Raw genomic sequence first — 24,814 nt, 5'->3', positions numbered from 1 at the left:
CAGTGGTTCATACATTATATCACTTGTGTACCACCCAATGCATAGATACGGCGATGGGGCGGCCGCTCTGCACTAGATCTGGGTAGTCGGCACAGGTGTACCCGCCCCCCATCTCTACTGCGATTCGTGTTGGAATGCAATATTAATTTGTATTTTATGCAAGAACTACTTTACATCAGTACATAGTAGTGATATTTTCTCCAACCAGTAGATGGCAGTGTTTATAAATTTGTAGCTGCATGTATGGTATTCTCTATGTCTTCTCCCTGAATAAAGTTCATATTTCCTGTCTACAGTTAAGCAGCAAAGCCCATGTGGACTGTGCACTGTCTGTTCTCTATGGCTGTAACCCCCTGCCTCCAATTCTGACACTTCTCCCCTACATGTAAAAATCATATTTTCTTTGCTATAAAATTACTCAGAACCCCCAAACATTTTATATACAGTATCTGACAAAAGTAAGTACACCCCTCAGTCACATGTGTGTAAATCTTTTCTTCTATCTTTTCATGTGACAACACTGAAGAAATGACACTTGTCTACAATGTAAAGTAGTGAGTGTACAGCTTGTATAACAGTGTAAATTTCCTGTCCCCTCAAAATAACTCAACACACAGCCATTAATGTCTAAACTGCTGGCAACAAAAGTCAGGACACCCCTAAGTGAAAATTGTCTAAATTGGGCCCAAAGTCTCAATATTTTGTGTGGCCACCATTATTTCCCAGCACTGCCTTCACCCTCTTGGGCATGGAGGTCACCAGAGCTTCACAGGTCACCACTGGAGTCCTCTTCCCCTCCCCCATGATGACATCACGGAGCTGGTGGATGTTGGAGACCTTGCGCTCCTCCACCTTCCGTTTGAGGAGGTCCCACAGATGATCAATAGGGTTTAGGTCTGGAGACATGCTTGGCCAGTCCATCACCTTTACCCTCAGCTTCTTTAGCAAGGCAGTGGTGGTGTTGGAGGTGTGTTTGGGGTGGTTATCATGTTGGAATACTGCCCATCGGCCCAGTCTCTGAAGGGAGGGGATCATGCTCTACTTCAGTATTGTTGTGGAAATTTTAGATGTATTTATTATATGTATTGTCATAAGAGTCCTCCTGTGTTCATTCTCCCCCAGCCCGCTCTTTTAGAGCTGACTGGGGCAGACTGACACTGGTTGAGATCCGTTAGGTAGTGGATAATATCTTGGGGTTGGAAAGAAATGTGTTTGCGGAGTGGGGGTATGTCCACCAGCAAAAGGGCCCCTGTACATTGTACAGACGATCGTCTGGGGACATATGCTGGCTCTGCAGGCATTGGTTGTGTGCGGATGTGTGCACATCGTCTCTGCTGTGTCTGATCAGCACATGGAGATTGGCGGTGCACATCTGTAGATAGCTTTCCATTCACAAGAGATGAAGAATTATCCAAGTATACATTGTTCTCTGGAACAATGTATATATTAAGGATTTCTATCAACGGAATTATAATCATCGTTCATTGGTTTTGTATGGTATTGTATGGTATTGTATTGTATTGTCCTTATATGGGCATTAACATCCTGTTACTGCTGTGAGGTCACATCCTTTGTGGGAGGTGTTCAGCTGTTGGAGGCAAACCCTCCAGGGCGTGGCTTCGAGTGGGAAAAAGTAAATAAAAAGCTTGGTCAAGGGCTCGCTCTGGCTGGCTGACGATGGAACTGAGAACGTAGAAGGATGGTTGAGTCTGTTCATTGGCATGAATGTGTTGGAAGGTAACCTGAAAGCATTATATCATTAAGACGGAAATGGGTGCTTATTGGAAGCACAAAGTAGGTAGTGAAGCTGTGTGCATAGCAGCCAAATTGCTACCACAGTATGTCACAGTACATGTTGGCATTCATGGTCCCCGCAATGATCTGTAGCCCCCCAGTGCCGGCAGCACTCATGCAGCCCCAGACCATGACACCCCCACCACCATGCCTGACTGTAGACAAGACACACTTGTCTTTGTCCTCCTCACCTGGTTGCCCCCACACACGCTTGTCACCATCTGACACCAAATACCTTTATCTTGGTCTCATCAGACCACAGGACATGGTTCCAGTAATCCATCTCCTTAGCCTGCTTGTCTTCAGCAAACTGTTTGTGGTCTTTCTTGTGCATCATCTTTAGAAGAGGCTTCCTTCTGAGATGACAGCCATGCAGACCAAATTGATGCAGTGTGCGGTGTATGGTCTGAGCACTGACAGGCTGACCCCCCCCCCACCCCTACAACCTCTGCAGCAATGCTGGCAGCACTCATACGTCTATTTCCCAAAGACAACCACTGGATATGACGCTGAGCACGTGACCTCAACTTCTTTGGTGGACCATGGCGAGGCCTGTTCTGAGGGGAACCTGTCCTGTTATACCGCTGTATGGTCTTGGCCACCGTGCTGCAGCTCAGTTTCAGGGTCTTGGCAATCTTCTTATAGCCTAGGCCATCTTTATGAAGAGCAACAATTTGTGTTTTCAGATCCTCAGAGAGTTCTTTGCCATGAGTTGCCATGTTGTACTTTCAGTGACCAGTATGAGAGTGAGAGCGATAACACCAAATGTAACACACCTGCTCCCCATTCACACCTGAGACCTTCTAACACTAATGAGTCACATGACACCAAGGAGGGAAAATGTCTGAAAAAAAAAGAATATATATATATATATATATATATATATATATTTTATATATATATATATATATATATATACACAGTATATTTATTTATTTATTAACAGAGATCCCTAGGGAATAAAACAGCGGTTGTTGCAACTTTTTATGTCACATGGTATTTGCGCAGCAATTTTTCAAACGCAGTTTTTTGGGGGAGGGGGAGCACTGCCATGAATTTAAAATAAAATAAAATAAAACTAAAATTAGCCCAATTTATTGATGATGCTACGCCGAGTAAATAGATACCTAACATGTCACGCTTTAAAATTGTGCACGCTCGTAGAATGGCGCCAAACTTCGGTATACTTAAAAATCTCCATAGGCGAGGCTTTAACCTTTTTTTTACAGGTTACTAGTTTGCAGTTACATAGGAGGTCTTTTGCTAGAATTATTGCTCTCGCTCTGACGTTCGCAGCGATACCTCACATGTGGGGTTTGAATGTCGTTTACATATGTGGACGCGACCTACGTATGCGTTCGATTCTGCGTGCGAGCGAACGCAAGGCACTTTAATCACTTAAGGACCTGGAAAAGATTTACCCCCCTTAATGACCAGGCCATTTTTCGCGATACCGCACTGCCTTGCTTTAGCTGACAATTGCGCGGTCGTGCAACGTTGTACCTAAACAAAATTGACGTCCTTTTTTTTTCCACAAATAGAGATTTCTTTTGGTGGTATTTGATCACCTCTGCGGTTTTTATTTTTTTATTTTTTGCGCTATAAACAAAAAAAGAGCGTAAATTTTGAAAAAAAAAAACAATATTTTTACATTTTTGCTATAATAAATATCCCCCAAAAAATATAAAAAAAACAAACTTCTTCCTCAGTTTAGGCCGATATATATTCTTCTACACATTTTTGGTAAAAAACTAAATCTCAGTAAGTGTACATTGATCGGTTTGCGCAAAAGTTATAGCGTCTGCAAAATAGGGGATAGATTTACGGCATTTTTATTATTAAATTTTTTTCATACTAGTAATTTCTGTGATCAGCAATTTTTTGCGGGACTGTGACATTGTGGTGGACAGATCGGACACCTAACTGACATTTTTTTACACTATTTTGGGAACCAGTGACATTATTACGGTAATCAGTGCTAAAAATATGCACTGTCACTGTACTAATGACACTGGCAGGGAAGGAATTATCACTAGGGGGCGATCAAGAGGTTAAATGTGGTCCCTGGGAGTGATTGCTAAGATGGGAGATGTGGCTCGCTGATTGGTAAATGCAGTGCACACTACACATTGTTAGGCATGTGGGTTAACCCTTTGATCACCCCTAGATGGTAACTCCTTCCCAGACAGTGTCATTAGTACAGTGACAGTGCATATTATTATCACTGATCACTGGAAATGCCAGTGTCAGTTAACTTTCATGCTGAATAATCAATATACGCTTATGCCACACACACACGATCGGAATTTCCGATAGAAAGTTTTTCCGTTGGAAAAATTGAGAACACGCTCTCAAATTTTTGCTGGCGGGATTTCGACCAGCTAAATTCCGATGGAGCGTACACACGGTCGCATTTTCCGATGAAAAGCTCTCATCCTGTCTTTTGCTGGCCGAAATTTCGATCGTGTGTACGCGGCATTATTGTTTTTTTGTACCAAAGACATGTAGAAGAATACATCTTCACGCCCGTGCAAAAGCCAAAAGCCGGCTACAGCACAGACTTGTATTGCTGGGAGGGCGTCCCTGTATGTCCTCCCCTACTCACGCTGCCACGGGCAGTGCACTCTGTGATCAGTGTCCCTGCTCTTTACCACATGATCAGCTGTCAGCCAATGACAGTCACTGTTTCTAAGCTGCTAAGCAGTGCCCACCAGTGCCACCTACCAGTGCCCACCAGTGCCACCTACCAGTTCCCACCAGTGTCATCTACCAGTGCACATCAGTACTGATAAGCAGTGCCCACCAGTACCACCCACCAATGCCCATCAGTGCCACCTACCAGTGCCCATCAGTACTGCTAAGCAGTGCCCAGCATTGCCACCTACTATCGCTTCCAATCGGTGCCACCTATCAATGTTGCCTATCAGTGCCACCTATCAGTGCTGCCTATCAGTGCCCATCAGTGCCACCTATCAGTACCCTTCAGTGCCACCTATTAATGTCCATTGGTGCCACCTATCAGTGCCCATCAGTGCTGCTTTATCAGTACCCATCAGTGCAGCCTATCAGTGCCCCTCAGTGCTGCCTTATCAGAGCCTATCAGTGCAGCTTATTGCCTATCAGTGCCGCCTATCAGTGCCCATCAGTGCAGCTTATCGCCTATCAGTGCCCTTCAGTGCAGCTTATCGCCTATCAGTGTCCATCAGTGCAGCTTATCGCCTATCAGTGCCTATCAGTGTTGCCTATCAGTGCCCATCAGTGCAGCTTATTGCCTATCAGTGCCGACCATCAGTGCCCATCAGTGCAGCTTATCGTCTATCGGTGCCTATCAGTGCCACCAATCAGTGCCCATCAGTGCAGCTTATCGCCTTTCAGTGCCTATCAGTGTTGCCTATCAGTGCCCATCAGTGCAGCTTATCGCCTATCATTGCCTATCAGTGTTGCCCATCAGTGCAGCTTATTGCGTATCAGTGCCGCCTATCAGTGCCCATCAGTGCAGCTTATCGCCTATCAGTGCCTATCAGTGCTGCCTATCAGTGCCCATCAGTGCAGCTTATCACCTATCAGTGCAGCTTATCGCCTATCAGTGCCACCTATCAGTGCCCATCAGTGCAGCTTATCGCTTATCAGTGCCTATCAGTGCCCATCAGTACAGCTTATCACCTATCAGTGCTGCCTATCAGTGCTCATCAGTGTAGCTTATCGCCTATCAGTGTCTATCAGTGCCGCCTATCAGTGCCCATCAGTGCAGCTTATCGCCTATCAGTGCCTATCAGTGCAACTTATCACCTATCAGTGCCTATCAGTGTTGCCTATCAGTGCCCATCAGTGCAGCTTATTGCCTATCAGTGCCGCCTATCAGTGCCCATCATTGCAGCTTATCGCCTATCAGTGCCTATCAGTGCCGCCTATCAGTGCCCATCAGTGCAGCTTATCGACTATCAGTGCAGCTTATCGCCTATCAGTGCCTATCAGTGCCACCTATCAGTGTCCATCAGTGCAGCTTATCACCTATCAGTGCAGCTTATTGCTTATCAGTGCCTATCAGTGTTGCCTATCAGTGCCCATCAGTGTAGTTTATCGCCTATCAGTGCCTATCAGTGCAGCCTATCAGTGCCCATCAGTGCAGCTTATCGCCTATCAGTGCAGCTTATCGCCTATCAGTGCCGCCTATCAGTGCCCATCAGTGCAGCTTATCGCCTATCAGTGCCTATCAGTCCTATGTGTACAGTGTTGTATGACCGCATAATTGTCATTCAAAGTGTGAGAGCGCTGAAAGAAAAATTGTCCTGGGCAGGAGGGGGGTATATGTGCCCGGGAAGCAAGTGGTTAAAGCAGAAAGTAAAAAAAAAAAATCTTTTTTCATTTATATAATAATAAAAAAATAATAACCTCCCCCGAGGTGATCAGATACCACCAAACGGAAGCGATATCCGTGTGAACAGAATGATATAAATGTTATGTAGGCACAACATCACATGACTGAACAATTACCAGTTAACGTAGCGCAGTGCTTAAAAGCAAATAATGGCCTGGTCACGGCGTGGGGGGTAAAACCTTCCAGAGCTGAGGTGGTTATACAAAGATACGCTGGGTATGTGAAGTGTGACTGCTTTTGGTGGGACGGCCTTTGGGGACGTTATCTGTGATCCCACCGATCGGCGGGGTGTCAATGTGTGGAGCTGGTGAACAGTGCAGAGGCGAGGTCATCTAGTGCCTGGGGCAAAGATGCCCAATGGTGCCCCCCCCCCAAAAATGGATGAGTGTTTTGTGTCAGCAAAAATCCTCTCCCTTCACTTTCAAATAAATGTGAGCACTAATCCGCACAATTACCCCCCCCCCCCCCAAGCATAAATTCAATTTGCAAGCTAAAATCGTCCAAACACCAATTCTCCTTCTTCCAGTACTCCTGCCAGCTTGTAGGTGGGCACCAGGGCGGGACAAGGGGTGAGCAGGAGAGGCAGCTGCCCTGGGCACTCTGGTCTTATGTGAGCAATGGCGGCTGGTGCTCCATCTGCTAGGGGGAGGGGGGCAGGCGGGAGACAGACCTGACCACAGACCCCACCCCGTCGCTGCAGCCCGCCACCCCAAACCAACCCCCCCCGTCGCTCCAGCCCGCCACCATACACCATTGACAACACCTCCAACCCCCCCCCCCCCCCCCAGTTGCCGGCTCACCCTCTTGCCCGCCAGGCCCCCAGCCACCCTGCACTTACCCACTTACTTTCTCAAATCGCCTTTCAGGACAACCCCGGAGAGAGTAGCTCCACCTTGCAATCAGGAAACACATGCCCACTTTAAAAACACCTCCTCCTCCTCCATGGCTTCAGTTATTGTGTTTCCTCCTTGGAGGAAGCATGTGCCTGAACCAGGGAGAGCTACACTCTCTGCAGGGGAGTAAGGCTTACCTTTTGTTGCAGGTTGTTTCTCTTTGACCCCCAGCAGCATCTCCACGGGGAGAGGACTCCTGGAGCTCCTGGTCCCGCCATCTCACGGGAGTAAGGACCCTCGGAGTGCCGGCGTCGGGTGCCCGGTGTCCGCTTGTTAGCACAGGGAGGGCTCTGTTGCTGGCGGAGGCCGCTGCAGGTCAGCGGCATGGCTCCGTTTTCGGCGCCGGGTCCCGGGCGGCGACGGCGTCGTTCACGGTGACGCGCGGGCGCTCTGAGGGGGCGTGGCGCCGTGGTTCAGCGCCTGGAACGCAGGGGTCATGGGGCGGGTCAGGTGACCGTGTGCTTCCGCTTCCGGCCGGCCTTGATGACGCGGCGGCCGGGAAAATTTAAAATGAGAGCTGTTTGTAAAATAGCTGCCTCACTCAAACGATGGAAGAGTGCAAGCCAGCTATGGCGGAGACAGGCGCCCCCAGCACCGGTCCAGCCCAGGTACGTAAGGTGCACTGGCACCCTCTGCTTTACTGTGGGTATGTCTTTGTTTGTTCCCCCCTCTTGGGGGCCTGTCGCTGCAGGTCAGAGGTGGACTTCGCTCTGACCTTTTGCAGCCTAGTTCTGGGGTCTCACTAGTAGGTCTGTTTGGTGGTGGGTCTCTGCACTGGCTTGGTGTTAAGCAACTGGTTGTTGAGAGCTTTTAGTGAATTAAACCTGTATGTCGTTTCAGGAAAAATCACTAGGAAAAGCTAGACCAGGTCAGAGAAAATGTCCTTCCTGCAAAACCCCCCTCAGAGATTCATGGCAGAAGGCAATGTGCAGAAATTGTATCAGAGAATTGGTGGAAGAGGAAACATCTCAACAATATAAGGATTTGTTTTCTTCGGTTAAAGAGCTGACAAACTCTTTGAGTTCAGTCAAGTCCATCCTGATACAAAACCCTCCCGCACAGACCGAGCCTCAGAACTTACCGCCCAGCCCCAGGGCGTCGTCATCCAGACAGGTGGAAACTGAAGAGTCTGGAGACGAAGGGGGTAGTACTCTCATCTCCTTCAGGGATTCTGAGGAGGAGGAAGAGGAAGAAGATAGCAGGGGCTCCAAATTCAAGCTATCACTAGAGGAAGTAGATGATATTTTAAAAGCAATCTACACTACTCTAGAAATTCAGGAAGAAAGAGTACAACTGTCAGTTCATGACAAAATGTACCAGGGGTTGGACGAAACAAAACGGCGAGTTTTTCCTGTCCACAGGGTCCTCTCAGACTCAGTGAGAAAGGAGTGGAAGGACCCAGAAAAAGCCCCTTTCTTCTCTAAAGCTCTCAAAAGAAGGTTTCCCTTCGAAGATAAGGACTCAGAGGTTTGGAACAAAAAACCCAGAGTCGATGCAGCTTTCTCGCAGGTATCCAGACGAACGGATCTAGCCTTTGAAGATATGGGGATCCTTAAAGACCCAATGGACAAAAAAGCTGACTCCATCCTTAAAAAAGCTTGGGATGCTGCGTCAGTCAGTCTAAAACCAGCAATGGCAGCTACGGTGGTGGCCAGGAATCTGGAATGTTGGGTAGAGAAGCTGAAGAGCCATATTGAGGCGGGGACACCCCGCAAGGATCTCTTAGAGTCCTTTCCATTGATCCTGAATGCAGTCAAATACATGGCGGATGCATCAGCAGAATCGGTTAAACTGGCCGCTAGGTCTTCGGCTCTTGTAAATTCAGCCAGGAGAGCAGTTTGGCTGAAAACATGGTCTGGGGACACTGCCTCTAAGGTCAAGCTGTGTGGTCTTCCCTTCTCGGGTGACTTGCTCTTTGGTCCTGATTTAGAGTCTGTGCTGGATAGAACAGCCGATAAAAAGAAGGCTTTTCCAGTTAAGAAAAAGCAGATGGCTAAAAAGAATTTTCGTGCTTTTCAGCAGTCCCATAAAAAAGACCAGGAGCACAAGAGCAGATGGGGTTCACAGAAGGGCAAAGGCAGGGGTGGAGTCCTCTTTAGATCTCCCCCAGAGCAGTCCCCTAAGAACAAGTGACAATATCTCCCCAGTGGGGGGGAGACTGTCAGCTTTTCGCGAACAATGGGACAGGCTGTCTCCAAATCTGTTCGTGAAGAGCGTTGTCGATCAGGGGTACAGGTTGGAGTTTTCAGAACCACCCCCGAGCAGGTTTTATGTGACAACATTGCCAAGGGATCAGGAGAAGGCCTCTGCAATGAAGCTGTTGTTACAGGAGCTGATACAGCAAGAGGTTCTGATTCAAGTCCCAGTAAGCCAGCAGGGCGGGGGTTTTTATTCACATATTTTTCTGGTGAAAAAACCCTCAGGGAAGTACCGTCTAATCCTGAATCTGAAATTCCTGAACAGGTTCATTCGGTACAAACATTTCAGGATGGATACAATTTTCTCCATCACAAAGCTGTTGACCCCAGAATGCTTCATGGCATCCCTGGACCTAAGGGATGCCTACCTTCATATACCAATTCATCAGGCATCGCAGCAGTTCCTGCGCCTGGCATTGAAGGTAGGGAGTTCGGTATGGCACCTCCAATTCAGGGCTCTGCCGTTCGGACTCTCGTCCTCTCCCAGGGTCTTTACGAAGATTATGGCAGAGGCTTTGGAACCCCTGAAATTGAAGGGGATTCCAGTTGTTCCTTATCTGGACGACCTTTTGTTTTTTGCAGACTCCAGGGAGCAGGTCCTAGTCAATCTCCAGAGGGCCCAGTCTCACCTCGAGGGCCTGGGATGGCTTCTAAACCTAGAGAAGTCAATCCTGACCCCCTCACAGGAAATGAAATTTCTGGGGTATACATTAAATTCGATTCTCCAGAAAGTTTTCCTGCCGTTGGAAAAACAGGAAAAGTTACAGCTAGCTGTACAGCGGATACAGAGCAACCAGACAGTCTCAGTCAGGATGGCTATGGCAGTTCTGGGCCTGCTTACGGCAGCAATCCCGGCTGTTCAGTGGGCCAGGTTCCATTCCAGACCCCTTCAGAGGGAGGTTCTGTCAAGCTGGTCCCATCAGGATCCTTTGGAAAAACAGCTAAAAATTTCGTCAAAGACGAAAAGGGCTCTTTGGTGGTGGAGAGACCAGGCAAACCTCTCAAGGGGCCTGGTGTGGACCTTTCCTGTGGACAAGCGCCTTACTACAGACGCAAGTGCCTGGGGCTGGGGAGCCCATCTGGATGGTCAGACATCTCAGGGGGTCTGGTCCAAACAGGAAGCTCAAAGATCATCCAACTGGAGGGAGTTGAAGGCGATCTTTCTGGGTTTAGTGGCATTTCAGCAGAGTTTGAGAGGCCACCATGTTCAGGTGTTGTCAGACAACACAACAGCGGTTACCTACATTATGAAGCAAGGGGGAACCAGAAGCAGGAGCTTGATGGAGCTGGCCAATCTGTTGTTAGCCTGGGCAGAACAGAACACAGCCTCACTATCGGCAGTGCATCTGAAGGGCTCTCAGAATTTGTTTGCGGACCTCCTAAGCAGGCGCAAATTGCTAGAGGCAGAATGGAGTCTGAATCAGGAAGTGTTCCTGATGATCTCCGAGGCCTGGGGGGTTCCTCAGGTAGACCTTTTTGCCAGCCAGCAGAACTCAAAGGTGGACAGATTCTTTTCTCTTCACCGAGGAGATGCAGCAATAGGGTTGGATGCATTCGCTCACCCCTGGCATTACCAGCTGTGCTATGCCTTTCCCCCCTTTCCTCTAATTCCACTAGTACTGAGGAAATTCAGGGAAGAAAGGACAGACTTAATACTAGTCACTCCTTTTTGGCCAAAAAGACCCTGGTTCGCGGGTCTTCGAAACCTAGCCTCGAAGCCCCCATGGAGGTTACCACTCAGAAAAGATCTGTTATCCCAGGGGACAGTAAGTCATCCAGAAGTGGAACTCCTGCAGCTAACCGCCTGGTTTCTGAGGAGGACCTGTTAAAGGCTAAAGGTCTCTCAGATAAAGTAGTAAAGACCCTGCTGTCCAGTAGGAAGGCAGTTACACAGGCAATTTACATGAAGGTCTGGAAAAAGTTCAACTCCTGGTGCAGTTCTAGAGAACTCAAGGTCAAGAGCACGGTGTCCGTCTTGGAGTTTCTCCATGAAGGAATGGAGAAGGGTCTCGCAGCCAGTACCCTGAAGACTCAGGTGGCTGCCTTATCAGTTTTCTTTGAAAAGACTTTATCTAAAGAAACTTTAATTTCTAGATTTTTTAGGGCTCTTGCTCGAAATAGACCAGTAGCCCTTAAAGACTTTCCCAGTTGGGATTTGTCTACAGTTTTACAGGGTCTCTCGGGAGCACCGTTTGAACCCTTACAAGAAGCTTCTTTACAGAAGGTGGTTTTAAAAACAATCTTTTTGGTGGCCATCACCTCGGCCAGGAGAGTCAGCGAGCTACAAGCTCTAGCTATTACAGAACCCTTCCTTAGAATTTATCAGGACAGGGTGGTACTGAGGACGGATCCAGCATTCCTACCGAAAGTATCCTTAACTTTCCATCGATCACAGGAAATAGTGTTACCTACATTCTCTGCAAGCCCAGCAAATGCAGGAGAGGAAGTTTTTCACACATTGGATGTGAGAAGGTGTCTATTACAGTTTCTGAAAGTTACTAAAGAATTTAGAAAATCAAACGCCCTCTTTGTGATATTTTCTGGATCACGCAAGGGGGAGAAAGCTTCTAAAAGTACGCTGGGTAGGTGGCTTAAGTTGGCTATAACAGAAGCCTATAAAGCAAAAGGAGAAATACCTCCCTCAGGGATTGCTGCCCACTCTACTAGATCCACGGCAGTTTCCTGGGCTGAAAGGGCCGGTGCCACGCCTGAACAAATCTGCAAGGCTGCCACTTGGTCCAGTTATTCGACATTTCTCCGGCATTACCGGTTAGATCTACTGTCTGCAGCAGATCAGGCCTTCGGCAGGAAGGTACTGCAGGCAGTAGTCCCGCCCTAGGGTAAGTTTCTCGGTTATCCTCTCCGGGGTTGTCCTGAAAGGCGATTTGAGAAAGACTCAGTTAGACTTACCGGTGACGGTATTTCTAAGAGCCTTTCAGGACAACCGTTACTTCCCTCCCTAGGTTATGCTTAGTAAATGTATTAAGTTCTACCATGGTGTTGTGCTTTCTGTGCTTTGTTTTCCAGCGTCGGAAGGCCACAATAACTGAAGCCATGGAGGAGGAGGAGGTGTTTTTAAAGTGGGCATGTGTTTCCTGATTGCAAGGTGGAGCTACTCTCTCCGGGGTTGTCCTGAAAGGCTCTTAGAAATACCGTCACCGGTAAGTCTAACTGAGTCTTTCCTCCTTGTCCCAGCCATCACTTCTCCTCCTGACCAATCGGGTCTTCAGACTCCGGCCAATGGAGTCTCAGGAACCACTTCCTGATTGGCCGGGAGGGGAAACAGGAAGACATTAGCGAAAATGTATTCACTAATGTCACACAACAGGGGGTGACCTTCAGAGCAACCTTTTTTAAGCCAATTAGAGCCTCAGGCTCCAATCACGTGCTTCTGAAAAAAAAAATAATCCATGCGTCCGGCGCCCTGCCTTTAAAATTGAGTTTGAAATCCCTGCTATGGAGGTTTCTCCGGGTTCCGGCTGATTGAGATCCCTGCTTACACAGTTCCAGGTCCAACATGTCTTGGTGAAGCCGGCGGGATCAGAACAATTGAATTCTATTTTCAGCTAGACATGCAGAATGAAAATAAAATGTGTTTTCTTTCGTTTCGGATCAATTTGTTGAGTTACTCGTTTTGTTGTATTCATAATGAAATTCATTTAGTTTAGTTTTGTTTATTCGTTTTTGACCAGATTCAAAACTATTTGAATTTGAATCGAAAATATTGAATCGTTCCGAATTCGAAATTTGGATTTTGGAAGATGGCTATAAACTTTCCATTTCATTCTATTCTATTCTGAATTCAAATTTCGGAAGACAGCTATATTCTGTTTATTTTGTTCTATTCTATTTGAAATTTGAATTTTGGAAGATGTTTATATTCTTTCTATTTTATTTGAAATTTGTATTCTAGAAGACGGCTATATTCTTTTGATTTTATTCTTTTATATTTGAAATTCGAATTTCGGAAGATGGCTATATTCGTTCTATGTTATTTTATTCTGTTCTATTCTACTCTAATTGTTTTTGATTCTATTATATTCTTTTATATTCTATTCTTTAATTTTCTATTCTATCCTTTTTTTATTCTATTTTATTCCTTTATATTCTATTCTTTTTTGTTCTTTTATTTTCCATTCTATATGATTCTATTCTGTTTTATTCTATTCTATTCTATAAAGCAACCTAGGAATCATCTTATTTCACTTTAATACCTTACTGTATTTGTTGCAATATGTTTCCATTTCGAGTTTGAATTCATATTTGAATTCGGATAATTTGTTTCATTATCATTTATTTCGGATTCGTTGAAATTCGCTACAATTGTGATTTGTAAATTTGGCTACATTCTGCGGACCATAGTTAGGGTGGCATTCTGTGGACCATACTAAGGGTGGCATTCTGTGGACCATACTAAGGGTGGCATTCTGCGGACCATACTAAGGGTGGCATTCTGTGGACCATACTAAGGGTGGCATTCTGTGGACCATACTAAGGGTGGCATTCTGTGGACCATACTAAGGGTGGCATTCTGTGGACCATACTAAGGGTGGCATTCTGTGGACCATACTAAGGGTGGCATTCTGTGGACCATACTAAGGGTGGCATTCTGTGGACCATACTAAGGGTGGCATTCTGTGGACCATAGTTAGGGGGGCATTCTGAGGACCATAGTTAGGGGGGCATTCTGAGGACCATAGTTAGGGTGGCATTCTGAGGACCATAGTTAGGGGGGCATTCTGAGGACCATAGTTAGGGGGGCATTATGATGACTATAGTAAGGGGGGCATTCTAAGGACCATAGTAAGGGTGGCATTCTGAGGACCATAGTAAGGGTGGAATTCTGAGGATCATAGTAAAGGTGGCATTCTGATGACCATAGTAAGGGTGGCATTCTGAGGACCATAGTAAAGGTGGCATTCTGATGACCATAGTAAGGGTGGCATTCTGAGGACCATAGTAAAGGTGGCATTCTGATTACCATAGTAAGGGTGGCATTCTGATTACCATAGTAAGGGTGGCATTCTGAGGACCATAGTAAAGGTGGCATTCTGATTACCATAGTAAGGGGGGCATTCTGAGGACCATAGTAAGGGTGGAATTCTGAGGACCATAGTAAGGGTGGCATTCTAAGGATCATAGTAAGGGGGGCATTCTGAGGACCATAGTAAGGGTGGCATTCTAAGGACCATAGTAAGGGTGGCATTCTGAGGACCATAGTAAGAGTGGGATTCTGAGGACCATAGTAAGGGTGGCATTCTGAGGACCATAGTAAGGGTGGCATTCTGAGGACCATAGTAAAGGTGGCATTCTGATGACCATAGTAAGGGTGGAATTCTGATTACCATAGTAAGGGTGGAATTCTGAGGACCATAGTAAGGGTGGCATTCTGAGGACCATAGTAAGGGTGGCATTCTGAGGACCATAGTAAGGGTGGCATTCTGATGACCATAGTAAGGGTGGGATTCTGAGGACCATAGTTAGGGTGGCATTCTGAGGACCATAGTTAGGGTGGCATTATGATGACTATAGTAAGGGGGGCATTCTAAGGACCATAGAAAGGGTGGCATTCTGAGGACCATAGTAAGAGTGGTATTCTGAGGACCATAGTAAGGGTGGCATTCTGAGGACCATAGTAAAGGTGGCATTCTGATGACCATAGTAAGGGTGGAATTCTGATTACCATAGTAAGGGCGGCATTCTGAGGACCAAAGTAAGGGTGGCATTCTGAGGACCAAAGTAAGGGGGGCATTGTAAGGACCATAGTAAGGGTGGAATTCTGATGACCATAGTAAGGTTTGAATTCTGATGACCATAGTAAGGGTGGAATTCTGACTGCCATAGTAAGGGTGGCATTCTGAGGACCATAGTAAGGGTGGCATTCTGAGGACCATAGTAAGGGTGGCATTCTGAGGACCATATTAAGGGTAGAATTCTGATGACCATAGTAAGAGTGGCATTCTGAGGACCATAGTAAGGGTGGCATTCTGAAGACCATAGTAAGGGTGGCATTCTGAGGACCATAGTAAGGGTGGCATTCTGAGGACCATAGTAAGGGTGGCATTCTGAGGACCATAGTAAGGGTGGCATTCTGAGGACCATATTAAGGGTAGAGTTCTGATGACCATAGTAAGAGTGGCATTCTGAGGACCATAGTAAGGGTTTCTGCTTTCATACACACCATCAATTTTTGCCGTTGACCAGTGGCGACCCGCCCATAGGGGATGCATGGGCGCCGCCCTCCCATCATGCGTCCAGCGCATTTTTTTTTTTCTTGAAGCACGTGATTAGAGCCTGAGGCTCTAATTGGCTTCAAGAAAGGGTGGGCGCGGGACACATAGCACTGCTCCCAAAGCCCACCCAGTTGCGTGACAATAGTGAATTAATTTTTCGTTATTGTCACACTGATTCTCCTCCTGAGCGATCAGGAAGCGGGTCCTGAAAAGGAGAAAAGAAAAAGAGAAGCTACCCTATTGGCCGAGGGAGTTGGAGGGAAGCGCTGCCCGGGGTAAGTGGTGCGGGTGACCGGCCGACTGGGGGGGGGGGGGGTTGTGCACCGTTTGCCACCCCCCAATAAAATATACAACCGGCCACCACTGCGTCTGCCATTGACCCACACTGCTTCTGCCATTATTATGGGGGTTCCTTTTGTCCTTTTGGGGTGAAAAGGTTGAGAGATGAGCCTGTAGATAACACTTTAAGTAGTAATAATGACGCAATGATCATATTTCACCTACTAATCTTTCATTTCCCTCAATAGGAGCAGATGTAGGGACAACGAGCCCAAATACATTCCCTATGGATTCCCCGGTGGAGCTCAACATTCCAGCCAACTGCCCCTTATTGGACAGTTACACTGTGGAGTGGAAAAAGGAGAACACCCGTCTACGCCGAAAGAAACCTGGAGATCCTCCACAAGCCCTGGATTCTGCGTGTAACTGCAAAATTCTACCCAACGGAACTCTGTATCTTCAACACCTGGAAAGAGAGGGGCAAATGAAATACTTGGCAGAGGTGCATGACAAGGATGGAGTAAAGAAGTGTAATACAGAAGTGATAGTGATCGGGCAATGTGAGTGACACCAAATTATGTCTACTGCTACGTGTTACACATGTTATACCACCGAGGGGCGCTCTTCCTCCAGACCAGCTCAGATTGGTGCAGCTTTTACTGTAATGTCATCTGTATTGTATTACTGACAGTACTACATACACTACACATCTCCCTCTATAGAGGGGTCCTGAAGGTTTTCAAACATGGGGCTCTTCAGGCATGGAGGAGTAAAAATGCCCCATATGGGTGTCCCATCATTGGTATCAGTAGGAGGAATAGTGCCCCATCACTGGTATCAGTGGGAGGAATAGTGTCCCATCATTGGTATCAGTGGGAGGAATAGTGCCCCATCATTGGTGTCAGTGGGAGGAATAGTGCCCCATCATTGGTATCAGTGGGAGAAATAACTCCCCATCATTGGTATAAGTGGGAGGAATAGTGCCCCATCATTGGTATCAGTGGGAGGAATAGTGCCCCATCATTGGTATAAGTGGGAGGAATAGTGCCCCATCATTGGTATCAGTGGGAGGAATAGTGCCCCATCACTGGTATCAGTGGGAGGAATAGTGCCCCATCACTGGTATCAGTGGGAGGAATAGTGCCCCATCATTGGTATCAGTGGGAGGAATAGTGCCCCATCATTGGTGTCAGTGGGAGGAATAGTGCCCCATCATTGGTATAAGTGGGAGGAATAGTGCCCCATCATTGGTATCAGTGGGAGGAATAGTGCCCCATCATTGGTATCAGTGGGAGGAATAGTGCCCCATCATTGGTATCAGTGGGAGGAATAGTGCCCCATCATTGGTATCAGTGGGAGGAATAGTGCCCCATCATTGGTGTCAGTGGGAGGAATAGTGCCCCATCATTGGTGTCAGTGGGAGGAATAGTGCGCCATCATTGGTGTCATTCTTGCATTATATAACACATCTTCCTGAATGCTTGTAGATCCCTCAAATGCCAGGGCCCATAGTCAGATGCCAAGAGGCTACACTCCACTCCCTTTTCAAAACCCCCTGCCCCGGTTGGGTCTGTCACAGCTTCTCTTACACCTTCAGTTTATTTGCCCTGGGGTTGCTTACAGAGTATAGCAGGAGAAGGAATGACATGGGTGTCTGTGGAAGGTCCTGGGTAGAAGATGCCCCCGGTGATGGGAGAACACTGTAGACGCAGGACTGGAGCCCAGGCAGGAGGCCATCATAGGAACTTGTAAGTGGAGCGTCTTGGAACATAGTGGAGCAGACAGAAGTCAGCAAACACTGAGACGCAGTGGTACAGATTCAGGAAATGGAAGCAGAATCAGAAGCCAGGCCAAGGTCAGCATTGGGCAGAACCAGTACGAAAATCGGTTATCAGCCAGGGCAGATAACGGGAGACCAGGATAAGGCAGTCTGTGGGTAATCCGGCTCAAGGTACAGATGATGAACCAGGACTGGTGGCAGCAGCTATGGCCAAATCTGCATAGCTACACTAGGAATCTGAGACCATACCTAATCCTGGGCCCTAATCTACTGTAAGGGATCTTCCCGGGGTAGGGTGTGTTTGGACACAGTTCACAGCAGACTTGGACTTTATAAAGCAGACCTTGGCGTTTATTCGTGGTACAAACAGTCCAACAAACAAAGTATACAGCAACACCGTGCTTCTTGTGTATAACAGGAACAAAATAATAACAAAAACAAACAACCTAGCCCGGCTGGGCGCTTACTAAACAGGTTCTTCTCACCTATCTGACACTTACAAACACAGCGTCTTTCGCCTGGATATCGCAGGGAGGGTTTTAGCTCCAGCAGTGGCTGTGCTTGCAGCTTCCTTCAACACACAGATTGTTCGTTTCCCTGGCTGAGAGCAATCACCTGCAGGCCCGCAGAGCCTTTACCTTCCCAGGCTAATTAGGATCAAAGCTCACCTGATCCAAAACCCAGAACTGGATCGGGGGATGTGGAATGACAGGTCCCTCTACCAAACGTACCTGCCATTCCATATAAACCCAGGCCCGGCAAGATTAAATAACAACTCAGCAGCATATCGCTGCTGAGAAACTGATCCATCCTGGACTTACCATCTCACACTGTGTAGCAACCTAGGTGAGATGTACACCCCCTCGATCACTTCTCCAGTGACATGTCTACATATCCCCCCCCTCTTTTTCAGACCGGAGGGCTGAGCCTTTTGTCCCCACAGACAACTCACCCTTGACAATGCGTCAGCATTTGCCTGTAATTTCCCTGGCCTGTGTTCCACAGTGAAATTAAAGTTTTGTAAGGACAGAAACCATCTAGTCACTCTTGCATTTCTCTCCTTGTTTAACTTCATCCATGTTAGGGGGGCATGGTCTGTCACCAACTTGAATTTCCTGCCTAGCAAGTAATACTTTAACGATTCTAGGGCCCACTTTATTGCCAAACATTCTCGCTCCACAATGGCATAATTTTTCTCGGCCGGGGTTAGTTTTCTACTCAAGTACGTCACTGGATGCTCCTCACCATTCACTACTTGTGAGAGTACTGCACCTAAGCCTGTGTTAGAGGCATCTGTCTGGACCAGAAATTCTCGCCTGAAATTGGGGGTAACTAACACAGGTGGTTGGCACAAGGCAGACTTAAGGCTTTGGAAAGCCTTCTCGGCCTCTGGGGTCCACGTGACCATTGCTGTCTTTCCGCCCTTTGTCAAGTCAGTTAGTGGAGCAGCAACTGAGGCAAAGTTCGGCACAAATCTACGGTAATAACCCGTAATACCCAGGAAAGCTCTAACCTGTTTCCTTGTCAGGGGTCTAGGCCAATTCTGTATTGCCTCAATTTTATTTAGCTGTGGCTTAATCAATCCTCTCCCAACAATGTAGCCCAGATATTTGGCCTCTTCTAGGGCTAGAGCACACTTCTCGGCATTTATGGTCAACCCTGCATCACTTATGGCATCCAACACGGCCTGTACCTTACAGAGGTGACTTTCCCAATCAGGGCTAAAAATGACCACATCATCGAGGTAGGCGGCTGAGTAATCCCGATGTGGTCACAGAATCAAGTCCATCAACCTCTGGAAAGTTGCAGGCGCTCCATGTAACCCAAATGGCATCACTACATACTGGAATAGCCCATCAGGGGTGGAGAATGCAGTTTTCTTTTTAGCCTCGCCAGAAAGTGGAATCTGCCAGTAGCCCTTTGTGAGATCGAGGGTGGTTATGTACCTGGCGTTACCTAACTTCTCAATCAACTCATCTACCCTGGGCATAGGATAAGCATCGAACTTGGAGATCTCATTCAACTTTCTGAAATCGTTACAGAACCTCCAAGTTCCATTGGGCTTTGGGATTAGCACAATCGGGCTGGACCATTCACTCTGTGACACCTCAATTACCCCCAGATCAAGCATACGTTTTACCTCGGCAGATACGGCTTTCCTACGTGCCTCCGGTATCCTATAGGGCTTTAGGTTTACTCTGCTTCTAGGCTCAGTTTCAATGTGATGATGGATGAGGTGGGTACGCCCTGGGAGGTCAGAGAACTTGTTTTTGTTTTTCTGTAAAAATTCCAGAGCCTCCTGTTTCTGTGACACTGATAGAGTATCACCTACTTTGACTGGAGGGATTGGTGGTGACAAATTATTAACAGTATTTGTCGCCACCAAGGATTCCCTGTCTTTCCAGGGCTTGATCAAGTTTATGTGATAAACTTGGAAAGGCTTCCTTCTACCTGGTTGGTGCACCTTGTAGTTCACCTCACTGATCTTTTCAACAATTTCATAAGGACCTTGCCACTTCGCTAAGAATTTACTCTCAACAGTGGGGACTAGTATAAGGACCCTATCGCCTGGGTTGAATGTCCTGATTCTTGCGGACCGGTTGTAAATTCTACTTTGGGCCTCTTGAGCTCTCTGGAGGTGTTCCCTTACCAGGGGCATTACAGTGGCTATACGGTCCTGCATTTGTGCTACATGCTCAATAACACTCTTGTATGGGGTGGACTCACTCTCCCATGTCTCTTTTGCAATGTCTAGTAGACCCCTAGGGTGATGACCATAGACCAACTCGAATGGTGAGAACCCGGTGGACGCTTGGGGCACTTCCCTAATAGCAAACATGAGGTAGGGTAATAAATGATCCCAGTCACGACCATCTTTTGCCACCACTTTCTTCAACATATGTTTCAAAGTTTTATTAAATCTCTCCACCAATCCGTCCGTCTGGGGGTGGTATACAGAGGTACGGATGTGTGAGACTTTAAATAGTTTGCATAATTCCTTCATCAGTTTTGACATAAATGGCGTACCTTGGTCAGTTAGGATTTCTTTGGGGATCCCAGTCCTAGAGAACATATAAAACAACTCACGTGCAATTGTTTTAGATGCAGTGTTTCTTAAGGGTACAGCCTCAGGATAGCGGGTCGCATAATCCAGGACTACCAAAATATACTGGTGTCCTCTAGCTGACTTTACAACGGGACCCACTAAATCCATGGCAATACGCTCAAAAGGCACCTCTATAATAGGGAGCGAAACCAAAGGACTGCGAAAATGTGACACTGGGGCACTAACCTGACATGTGGGGCACGACTCGCAGTATTTTTTAATGTCATCATATATGGCCGGCCAAAAAAACCTCTGGAGAACCCTCTCTCGCGTTTTGTCAGTCCCCAAGTGTCCCCCAAGAACATGGTTATGTGCCATGTCAAGCACCTGACGCCGGTACGGCTTAGGTACCAGAAGCTGTTCCACAATCTCATCCTTAACCTTATTGACTCTATAGAAAAGATCATTAGTCACCGAAAAATGTGGAAATCTTTTTTCAGCATCTGGTTCCTGAGGTACCCCATTCATTACAGCAACCTGCTCTCTCGCATTTTTGAGAGTGGGGTCCTGTAATTGTGCAGCGCCAAAATTATCCCTAGACACCTCTAAGTCTAGTATATTTTGCTCAGTGGGAGGGGCCTCCTCCTCCCCAGCCAGGACCTGCAAAGGAAAACAATCATTTTCATCCTGTACACTTTTATCATTCACAGTGGACAAAGCAACCCCCTTAGAGGTATCCTCACTCCTTTTGGGGATTTTCCTTTTTTCCCCAGAGAGCCCAGAATAATGGAAAATCGCGCCCCAATATTACATTATGCATGAGGTTTTTCACCACACCCACTTCATATTGTACGGTGCCTTGTTCAGTCCCGACTTTAGCCAGCACTATAGGGTACACTTTTGTATCACCATGTATGCACACAACACTCATATGCTTTTTAGACTCTAAGTCCCCAGCCACCAGGCTAGCATGCACCAAGGTTACGAGGCTTCCAGAGTCCATTAACGCCTCAACGGGAAGGTCATTGATGGTAATATTGCAGATTTGCGGTTCAGTCTCTAGTCCAGGAACTGCAGCACAAGATGGTTCCGCAAACAGCGACTGACGCCGGCTAGCGTCACACTCCATGGGTTCAGTGGTAAGAGGGCAATGGGCAGACACGTGTCCCGCCTCATGGCATCTCCAACACTGGATAGGGCCTGGTCTCTTTGGCAAGGAGTCCTTTTCAGAGCCCCTTAGCCACCCGGGACCATCACCAGTCTTTTGTCCCTGAGACACCACTTGAGCCCTTTTCCCTCCATCAGCACCCCTCCACACTCCCCCAATAGATGGAAGTCTCTTACCAGCTGACGGCACAGATCTGGCGCTCCGGGGAGGTGAAGATGCTGCAGGAACATCACGGAGGTAGTCCTCAGTCGCCTGGAACCTCTCCACAAGGTTGACAAGTTCGTTTGCATTCTTAGGATCACCTTGTCCCACCCAGCGTTGTAGGTCAGTAGGAAGCGCTCGGAGGTAGCGATCCATCACGACCTTCTCTAGGATTTGTGCAGGAGTAGAAGTGTCTGGCTCCAACCACTTTCTTGCCAAATGGATTAGGTCATACATCTGGGACCTCGCTGATTTGTCCAGACTGTAGCTCCAGTTGCGTACCCTCCGGGCACGGACTGCAGTAGTAACTCCTAGTCGGGCAAGTATCTCCTCTTTTAGCCGAGTATAGTCCTTAACCTCTTGCTCACTGAGGTCATAGTAGGCCTTTTGAGGTTCACCTGTTAAATAGGGCGCAATTACCTCTGCCCACTCAGCGGCTGGTAACTTCTCTCGCTCAGCCACGCGCTCAAATACTGTTAGATAGGCCTCAACATCGTCCTCAGCAGTCATCTTTTGCAGCGCTTTCTGCACAGTCCTTCTCCCAAAAAAAATCTCTGGAGCGGCTCCCATCACTGTGGGTGGATTAGCCACCACAGGCGCCTCTCGATTTACTATCAGGTGCTCGATAAGTTGTTGTTGGCTTTGGCGCAAAGCTTGCAACTCTTCCTTATGCATCTGCTGTTGTGCAGCCATGGACTGTTCATGTCGTCTATTGGCCTCTGTCTGAGCCTGCTGTTGTTGCAAACTCACTTGCATAAACTGCTTCAGCATCTCCTCCATGTTGCTGGACTGTTCTTGGAGTGTAGTTGCAGCTTTCACCCAGAACATCAGCAGCTGTAGCCAAGTCTGTCCACACCGTTGCCCCTAGCAACCGTGTTGCCCGCTACCTCCACCAATTGTAAGGGATCTTCCCGGGGTAGGGTGTGTTTGGACACAGTTCACAGCAGACTTGGACTTTATAAAGCAGACCTTGGCGTTTATTCGTGGTACAAACAGTCCAACAAACAAAATATACAGCAACACCGTGCTTCTTGTGTATAACAGGAACAAAATAATAACAAAAACAAACAACCTAGCCCGGCTGGGCGCTTACTAACAGGTTCTTCTCACCTATCTGACACTTATAAACACAGCGTCTTTCGCCTGGATATCGCAGGGTGGATTTTAGCTCCAGCAGTGGCTGTGCTTGCAGCTTCCTCAAACACACAGACTGTTTGTTTCCCTGGCTGAGAGCAACCACCTGCAGGCCCGCAGAGCCTTTACCTTCCCAGGCTAATTAGGATCAAAGCTCACCTGATCCAAAACCCAGAACTGGATCGAGGGATGGGGGGTGTGGAATGACAGGTCCCTCTGCCATTCCATATAAACCCAGGCCCGGCAAGATTAAATAACAACTCAGCAGCATATTGCTGCTGAGAAACTGATCCATCCTGGACTTACCATCTCACACTGTGTAGCAACCTAGGTGAGATGTACACCCCCTCAACCACTTCTCCAGTGACATGTCTACACTACATACCTGGTGCCAGATGCATGGATTCAAAGGGTTTTTTTTGTTAAGCAAATGATTAGAGCCTGAGGCTCTAATTGGCTTAAAAAAGGTGGGCTTGGGACGCATTGTCCCCTGAGCCCACCCAGTTGTGTGACAATAGCGAATTAATATTTGCTATTGTCTTCCCGATTCTCCTTCCGGCCATTCAGGAAGCGAGTCCTGAGACCCGATTGGCCAATAGTAGAAGCTATCGTATTGGCCACTGAGGAGGAGTAGATGCAGGAGAAGCCACAGAGGAGGAAATGCCGATCAGGAGACACCGAGGAGAGGACGCCAAGGAGGAGAAACCGAGGAGGAGACGCCAAGCAGGAGACACATAGGAGATCATTGGGCATTCGCTGTTCACCGCTAGATTGTTGGGCTTGGGCTGACTGACATGGTTCTACACTGCCAGGCGGCATTAAACACAGCAGGAGCGCTGCCCGTAGTCCCGCCCACCCTGGCAGGCAGCACTGAGCACACTGGAAGCGGCGCCCTTAGTCCCGCCCACTACTCTCTAGCGGTGGACGGGACTACAGGTGCAGCTCCCACTGTGTTCAGTGCTGCCTGGTGTTATAGAACCGTGTAGGTCAGTCCGAGCCTGACAATCTGGCAGTGAACAGCGTGACCTTGGCGAGTGCCCAATGATATATTGACCATTGCTGCAGTACTGCACACGCTACACACCACTGAGAAGGACAACATGTGTTTAGATTTTTGCAAATTCCCATTGGCTTGCAGCGCTTCCCACCTTGGGCTTGGGGGAGGCTGAAATGATGGGCGCGGTGAGGATGCATTGATAGGCACAGTAAGGCTGCAGTGATGGACACAGTGAGGCTGCAGTGATGGGCACAGTGAGGCTGCAGTGATGGACACAGTGAGGCTGCAGTGATGGGCACAGTAAGGCTGCAGTGATGGACACAGTGAGGCTGCAGTGATGGGCACAGTAAGGCTGCAGTGATGGGCACAGTAAGGCTGCAGTGATGGGCACAGTAAGGCTGCAGTGATGGGCACAGTGAGGCTGCAGTGATGGGCACAGTGAGGCTGCAGTGATGGGCACAGTGAGGCTGCAGTGATGGACACAGTGAGGCTGCAGTGATGGGCACAGTAAGGCTGCAGTGATGGACACAGTGAGGCTGCAGTGATGGGCACAGTAAGGCTGCAGTGATGGGCACAGTAAGGCTGCAGTGATGGGCACAGTAAGGCTGCAGTGATGGGCACAGTGAGGCTGCAGTGATGGGCACAGTGAGGCTGCAGTGATGGGCACAGTAAGGCTGCAATGATGGGCACAGTGAGGCTGCAATGATGGGCAC

The 24,814-nt window shown here is 47.8% G+C and overlaps 1 protein-coding gene across 2 annotated transcripts in view; it reads left to right on the top strand.

Moving 5' to 3' along the window:
* The window catches only part of LOC143981553 (T-cell surface antigen CD2-like), an 88,368-nt gene that overhangs the window by 37,633 nt on the left and 25,921 nt on the right, over positions 1-24,814 (top strand). For both annotated transcript variants that reach the window (XM_077479497.1, XM_077479498.1), the window contains exon 2: positions 16,024-16,335. In XM_077479497.1, coding sequence (XP_077335623.1) covers positions 16,024-16,335 — 312 coding nt within the window. The remainder of the gene's footprint in view (positions 1-16,023; positions 16,336-24,814) is intronic.

This window comes from Lithobates pipiens, unplaced genomic scaffold (genome assembly GCF_037356315.1).
Source record: "Lithobates pipiens isolate NorthernLeopardFrog02 unplaced genomic scaffold, aLitPip1_a1.2 Scaffold_16, whole genome shotgun sequence".
NCBI lineage: Eukaryota > Metazoa > Chordata > Amphibia > Anura > Ranidae > Lithobates > Lithobates pipiens.
This window is presented reverse-complemented; position numbering and strand designations above follow the sequence as displayed.